This window comes from Delphinapterus leucas, chromosome 12 (assembly GCF_059928025.1).
Source record: "Delphinapterus leucas isolate spDelLeu-1000000601 "Yukka" chromosome 12, BTC_Dleu_Yukka2, whole genome shotgun sequence".
NCBI lineage: Eukaryota > Metazoa > Chordata > Mammalia > Artiodactyla > Monodontidae > Delphinapterus > Delphinapterus leucas.
In genome coordinates, this window is record NC_143140.1 from 83,273,599 (window position 1) to 83,280,903 (window position 7,305).

General features: G+C 34.3%; 1 protein-coding gene and 1 long non-coding RNA gene across 2 annotated transcripts in view; one reads left to right on the top strand and one right to left on the bottom strand.

The window, feature by feature from the left end:
• LOC149747915 (uncharacterized) overlaps positions 1-7,305 on the top strand; it is a 35,806-nt gene that overhangs the window by 7,045 nt on the left and 21,456 nt on the right. The gene's annotated exons all lie outside the window — the stretch shown is intronic.
• Positions 1-7,305, bottom strand: part of MTRF1L (mitochondrial translation release factor 1 like) — a 9,825-nt gene continuing 2,520 nt past the window's right edge. The window contains exons 2-7 of the mRNA XM_022559638.3: positions 6,776-6,855; positions 4,755-4,938; positions 4,123-4,286; positions 2,456-2,573; positions 1,137-1,273; positions 1-384 (exon numbers count right to left, since the gene is read on the bottom strand). Of these exons, the coding sequence (XP_022415346.2) occupies positions 184-384; positions 1,137-1,273; positions 2,456-2,573; positions 4,123-4,286; positions 4,755-4,938; positions 6,776-6,855 (884 nt within the window). The 3' untranslated portion in view covers positions 1-183. The remainder of the gene's footprint in view (positions 385-1,136; positions 1,274-2,455; positions 2,574-4,122; positions 4,287-4,754; positions 4,939-6,775; positions 6,856-7,305) is intronic.

Consider the following 7,305-nt stretch of genomic DNA (forward strand, 5'->3'; position numbering starts at 1 on the left):
TATATTGTAATACTTTTTACTAATAAATTGAGAGATGATTCATATAAATTACCTATGTATTAAAAACATGTTACTCCCAATTGTGTTAACTCATGTGTTTCAAGAGAATACTGGTATGTACACAATGTGACTTGCTATAATAGAATTTTCATAAGCTATACAAGTCTTTAATAACAAGTCAACTTAAACTTTGTTGGAAATAATTTCTACCAAAGATTCATAATTAGCATAATCCTTCAATGACTGTACAAGTTCATCCAGTAGGTACTCTCCTTGCATAAAAGCTTCAAGATCATGAAGTGACTGGTTTATTCTGTGATCTGTGACCCGGTTCTGTGGAAAATTGTATGTTCTTATTTTCTCTGACCTTCCTTTAGTGCCAATCTATATATTAAAAGAAAAGAGATATGAGATACAGTTAAATTCAGGGCAACTAAACCTACAAATTTAACTTACCTGGAGATAAAGCTCTTGGTTTATAATTTACAAAAATGTTAAAAAGCAAGTTTTAAACATTCTGAATCCTCAAGTAACATGGGAACTTGATAGAGAAAAAAGAATATAGGCTTTAAAGTCAGACAGATTAGTATTTGAATTTTGAATCCTCTGCCATTTAATACTTTAAGACTTCAGGTAATTTATTTCAACTCTATAGTTTCCCCCGTTTGTAAAATACAGACAATACCTACTGCACAGTGACGGTGCACACACACAGCCTGGCGCACAGCTGATATTCAGATGCTGTAGCTGAACACATATGACCTCTGTGAACTAATCTGGTTGTCATCAGTGATGACAAAGTTATAATAAGGAGTTAACATAAAGTCAAATGTCAAACAGGAAGTAAGTTCAGTTTGCTTTGCAACTTTCTTCCATAATTTTCAAAGGATTCAAAATGAATGGGAATTCCATATACCTTTTTAAAATAACTTTGGTGAATGAGAAAGACACCTCTGAATATAAAAAACAGGGCAGAGGTGTAAGATTGCTATAAAACAAGTATAGCCCTTGGTTGAGCTACTTGAATTATACTCTAATTTCGACAAATACATTGAAGTGATGTTAACACATACAAAAACTTGTTTATCTAAAAATATTTTTATCTTTTAGAAGCATTTGTAAGATTTCAGTTTTACCTGAATCTTTCTAGCATTGTATCGTTTACTTGTTTCTTCTTCTACACGCAGGCTGTATAGTTTTGCACGTAACTTTTTCATAGCCATCTCTCTATTTTTCAGTTGAGATCTCTCTTGTTGGCATTCGGAAACAACACCTGAATAGTGTTATGAGAATTAAAGAGTTTTAATAGAGAAATCTTCATTTATTATCAAGGAATACTCCTTTTCCTTCTCATTCTTTTTCTTCTTCCTTTATAAAGGGAAAAAATAGGACTCTAATATAAAAAAGGAAGACTGTAAACTTAACAAGTAACTTTTACAGTTATCGGAAAACTGAAAATTTGAGTTATAGCTCAAAGTATTTCCATATTGAAGGCATACATACTAAACAATAAGCATGAGTCATTTAAAATGGATTATTTTCTGGTACTTTCAGCTAGTCACCATAATTGTTTTTAAAGTAATAACTACTCATTATACAAACTGAATTATAAAAGTTAATCTTATTACCAGAGTTAGTCACTATTAATATTTTTGAGTATTTCCATCCACTTTTTTTTCTATTCCTGTTTATATAATATGTATTACATAAGACATCATCTTCAAGTTTAATGTGAGGATTTCCTCATATTAAAAAAGAAGAAAATGAACCCAGCACTCCCCTCAGCCACTCTCAGTCAACAGGAATTATGACTGAGATCACTTACAGTAGGCGGTTCTTGTATTCTTTCTAGACAACGGAGGTCTGTTAACCATATGCTCTTTCTCACATGTAAACCAACAGTAAAAACACGTTTAATAATAGTGTATTGTACACTAATAGTATTTTGAAGTCTTAAGGAATATTGAGTTACAGCTCTATTGCCTTACTGTCCAGAATTAAGACAGAACCCCTAGATGTCTGCAGATGGACTTAATGGAAAGAAGCCCCTGAAATTACCTGCAAAACTTTGCATATAAGCATGTTTTTCTGGGTAGCAGGTCCAAGCTTTCATTTTCTCAAAGGAATCCATCTCCTCCTCCCTCCAAAAAAGGGTTAGAACTAGTGATTTAGACCATTTTTTGATAAAGAAGAACCCATGATATTATGTCATTGTGAGGATTTTTTTAAATTAATGATATAGTCACTAACATGGAAATTACCTGGGCTTAGATCCCTCCCTCTTTCTGGCTTTGTAATTATCCTGCAGAGTCTCAGCTAAGGATTCAAGATAAATCAAGTATTAAATAACAACTGTATTCCTCTGATAACTGACGACCTGTGTCAGTAGAAAATTAAGTCATTCAGAATTCAATTTCTTTCTTCACTGTTTTATGTTGAAGAAATAAGTACATACCTGTCGGGAGATGAACTATCCGGACAGCACTGTCTGTGGTATTTACGTGCTGCCCCCCGGCTCCGCTGGCTCGCTTAGTATCAATTCTCAAATCTTTAGGATTAATCACCAGATTAATCTATATGTAAGAGAAGAGTTGGGATTTAAAAAAATTACATGTATGATCTCTTCAAAGGGAAGAACTGTCTATTTATAAATATAAATACATGTCATGTATAGAATTTATATAAGGTTTATAGAAGGTTTAATTTTAAGAACAGAAAGTAGTTGGAAGGATACCATTTTTTAAACTTTTCTTATTGGAAGAGCACATTATCAAAACATAAGGTAAAAGAAAAACAAACCCTCCCTCATCCTCAGAAACTGGACTTCTCAGTAATTACCCTCTTCTTACCAAGAGCAGAACTCAGAAATGTGAGTAATAGAAATGTGAATATAATAGCTAAATGATTTGAGTGCAAAAAGACTTTAGCAGAGGGGAAAAAAAATGACACTAGCTTAAGAACTATAGGAAGGTTTTATTTTGTTTAATTTTAAATAAAGGAGGATTTAAACATATTTAGAGGCAGAGGAGAGACAAACGGAAATGTTAAAGGCCAAGAAGTCAAGGGTATAGACTCAATTCATAAATACACTGGGGTCTGACATCAGGATAATGCTCTGTCCTGCGAGTCACCATCCAAAGCACTGTATTTAAAAAGCTCTTTCATGAACCATTACAGCCCAGTCTGTGAGATGTCCACAACCCCAGGAGCAGGAATCCTATCATTCACAGGCCCTCCATGTCTCCCTGGGTGGCTCCTTCCTACCGCTGCTGGAAGAATGAAATGAGATGACATATGGACCTCAGTCTTCAGTCTCCATCTTTTTCTGAAAACTCCTTACATCTCCAAGATGCTTAAGCCAAAGTGACTATATCTAGGTGTGGCTCCTCCCATCTATCCCATTTCACTCTCTCCCTTAACTGTTCTGTTGCTCATCTAGGCTTCACATAAAACTTAGACATGAAGAAAGGAACTCCATTAACCCTATTAGAGAGAAACCCTCAAACTTCCTTCTCAAATCATTCATACTCCATTCTGAAAAACAAGTCATATATTTCCTATCACTTTTCAGCAGAAGGGATATAAGCAAAATAGAACTTCTCAACTAAGCTACCTTAAAAATATTATACAGTCTGAGAATTTATCTGTGAAAATAAAGTATACTCATTATGAACACTGTAGCAATATATTTCCATTTTAATATGATTGGGTTATAAAGCAGCAATTTTGTTAAGTAATAGTTATCCTTTGTCAAAACAGGATTCTCGCTGTTAATGTTCTGGGAACAAGTCACACAAAGCAAAAGTCTTTATAAAGGTAATCACTCTCGAACTCTATTTAATATCGTTTCTCCTGTACATGGTCTCAAAATAGCTACTTGAAGCTTAGTGGTGGAGAAAAAATAATAAATAGGCCATGTAAGATTAGATCACTTATATATCCTTAATTCTTACCATCTACTGTTAAAATCATACTTTTTGGACTGTGAGAATGTATTTGTAAAAACAACTCAAAATACATGATGCAAAAGAGACACTCAATTCAGTAAAGTGAGTGTTACTCTGGGGGCAAGGCATTGTGCTGGTCCCAGGATTCCAAGGAGAGGGGCCTGTGGTGCCTCACCTCAGTGGGTTGGGGTAAGATCGCCACAGTCATGGTGCTGGTGTGGATGCGGCCTTGCTTCTCTGTCTTGGGCACTCTCTGTACTCTGTGCACACCTCCTTCAAATTTCATGTGCTTGTAGGCTTCTGAACCCCCAATGCTGGCAGATGCATGTCTAAGGCCACCTTGAAAACATTGGGGAAAGGGAATTATTTTATTTTTCCTACCATTTATAACAACTGACCATCACTTCTACCATCTTGAAATATATTTAAAAGAGCTACATAATAAGCATATTGATTATAAAACATACTGAAAACCTTTAACAAGTCTATGATATTCACTTAATATCTTTATTTCATATAATTATTAAACATAAAGCATTTATGGTGTTAACTGTTCAGTAACACCTCTAAAGGACCACTTTTAAAAGACTATTAGTCATTCAGTGGTTAGTACTGAATGACTAATGTTTTATAGGCCATTTCAAACTTGATATATTTGCATTCAAAATTATTAAGGAAATGATAAGCATAAAACTACTTAAGCATCCTTATAAATTATAAAGCCTAGTCATGAACTTTCCAACCCTTTCCTACAATATATGTAGATAGATAAATTAAATCTATACTTTTTCAAAACAGTTTACTGACCTATTTCACTTGGAAAATATTCCAGGGTGTCAAAATGCCATCCTTTAAATGCAGCATACCGCTGATACATATCAAATATCTCTGAGGTAAACAACATTGCCTCCTGACCCCCAACTCCTGCAGTTACCTCCAGGATCAAATCACTTTCATCCGTTTCTTCTGAGGGAACCAAAAGTAAGATAATCTGCAAATACAAAAATATCACCCCTCCTATAATTTAAAAAAACCCTCAATGATTAGATGTAGGATTTTAAATATTTAAAGTTTCCCTAAGCAAATAATTTAATATTGCTGATTCAATTTAATATTACTGTTCAATTATCTTGCCAATTAGAACCATATAATGCATAATTTCCAAAGATATTAATGTTATAACTACATTATAAATGCTATATATGTTCAGCCGACACTTACAGATGTTTCTGTTTCTTTCTGGTGTTCATGTATACATATCTGTTCTCTACTCAGTTAATAATTCAGTGCTTGCTGTGAGTAGTACACTATATTGTGTACAGCATACAAAAAGATTCTAGCTCTGTCCCTGGAAATTTATAGCCTAGTATGGCAGGAAAAAAACACTCAAATTGCATTTGTATTTTTTTCTAAGCTTCTTTAACATAGAAGAGAAACTTGCAATTTTGGAACTGGAGAGGCCTTTAGAGAAGATCTGGTCCAATTCCCTCATTTTACAAGTAAAAGAAAATGAGAATAGAAGTGAGATGACTCGTTAAAGAGCCACGCGTTAGTTACTGCCCTAACAGGCACGAGAACTCAGACCCTTGTGCCTAAATCAGTCTTCCTTTCATTACAATTCTGTGTTTCACACTGCAGTATGTACTCATTAAGGAGATACAGAAAAAAGACTTCTTAGATGAGGTGAATTAAGAAAAAAAGCTGCCAACATTTATTGGTTCTTTAATATTGACAGGCACTCCGCTAAGCACTCTACGTACTTTAATTCTTAAAACATCCTGGGCAGCTTCTATTAACAGCTCCACCTTAAGAAGTGAAAACGAAGTTTAACTCTAGTTGCCCAGTATCCTACAACTAGAAGGCGGAAGAGCCAGAATTTGAACCCAAGGCTACCCGAGTTCTGAAGTATCACTTTGTGTTGGTCAGGAGCTATACTTGCTTTCCTACTTTTCCATCTCTCTGGCCTGTGCCAGTAGAATGTGACCACTCAAATCTTGAACTAACATGATAGAGTTTACATCTGTTAATTACTAGCCAATGAACAGAAACCATTAATACGTACGTTCTTCTAGGTCACAAAAAATTTAGAAAATGGGTAGAAGGCAAGCTACATGAAATCTTTCACTCTGTAGTGGAACTCTTCTTCTAGACTGGTGGTGGGGACATTAATTTTTGGTAAGTTCTACACTTGGATAAAGGGAATCTCTAAATTAAGCACCTCCTTTCTAGGATCCTTCCTCACCTTATCATGTTCTTTCACTTATATTTCCAGATATATCTGTTGTAAACCTTTAAGCTGTGCTTTACAGAATTAATGAAGAGTGGATCTAATTTCATGATCCTTCGTCTAACTCCGTATGTTCTGCAGTTCTCCTAGATATAAAGCCAAAGCAATGCAATTCCATTTTAAAAATTCTAAGGGCCTATTCTAGGCTGGCACTGTAATAGTGTCAGAGACACAAAGATAAAGAAATGTTCCTGCTTCCTCCTACCATCACTCCATAACCTCTTCTCATCGTCCATCCCCATCCTCACCTCTCTTCAAAAAACAAAAGAAGGAAAATATACTACCAACATTTCACTGCCTTTCTGGCAAATCCTATTAGTGTGACAGTCATCTTTCTTTCAGAGTTCTATCAATACAATCCTTTTAGTATGATAAAAAACAGGGCCATGGGGAGTATGCTTTTTCCTTCTTTAAAAACCAGTTTATAATTATAAATACTAGCAAGCTGCTTAGTTCTTGACTTGCTTTTATAAACTTCTAATAAAATACATTAGAAGTAATAGCATGCACGGATGCTTTATTCCTTGCACAAATACCATACCTGATGCTTCAATTGAGCTATTTCTTTCTGACATGAAGTTATTTCACTCTCTGCAAGTTTCCTTAAGTCTTCATTTTCATCTAAGAAAAAAAGGCAGCAGGTTAACTTTTCCTTAATTAGTATTAAATTGCTAACAGAATTCAAGGTAGTAGTTTTATTGTTATTGTAGCTTAAGGGAAAAATAACAATTATCCTGTCCTTTTAATAACTGTTATTAATTTAAAGCATATTATGCATTAGTTTTCAAAAGCATGTAGTTAAAAAAAATTTTTTTTAAAGTTTTTCCTGATGACAAAAGAATATGTTCAAAATAAAAAGAATCTCTGTAGAAAAATATAAAGAAGCTACAAAGCTTTTCTGTAATTCTGCCTCCCCAAAATGTTCATATTAACAAATATGCTTTTAGTTTTCCAACTCAGACTCTACAATAACAAATGAATACACTGAGCTAGTTAGAAAGACCGGAAGGGGAAGAGAAGGTACCACCAGTTAGACCAAAACTGAGTTAAAAAGTAGGAAGTTATTTGTCT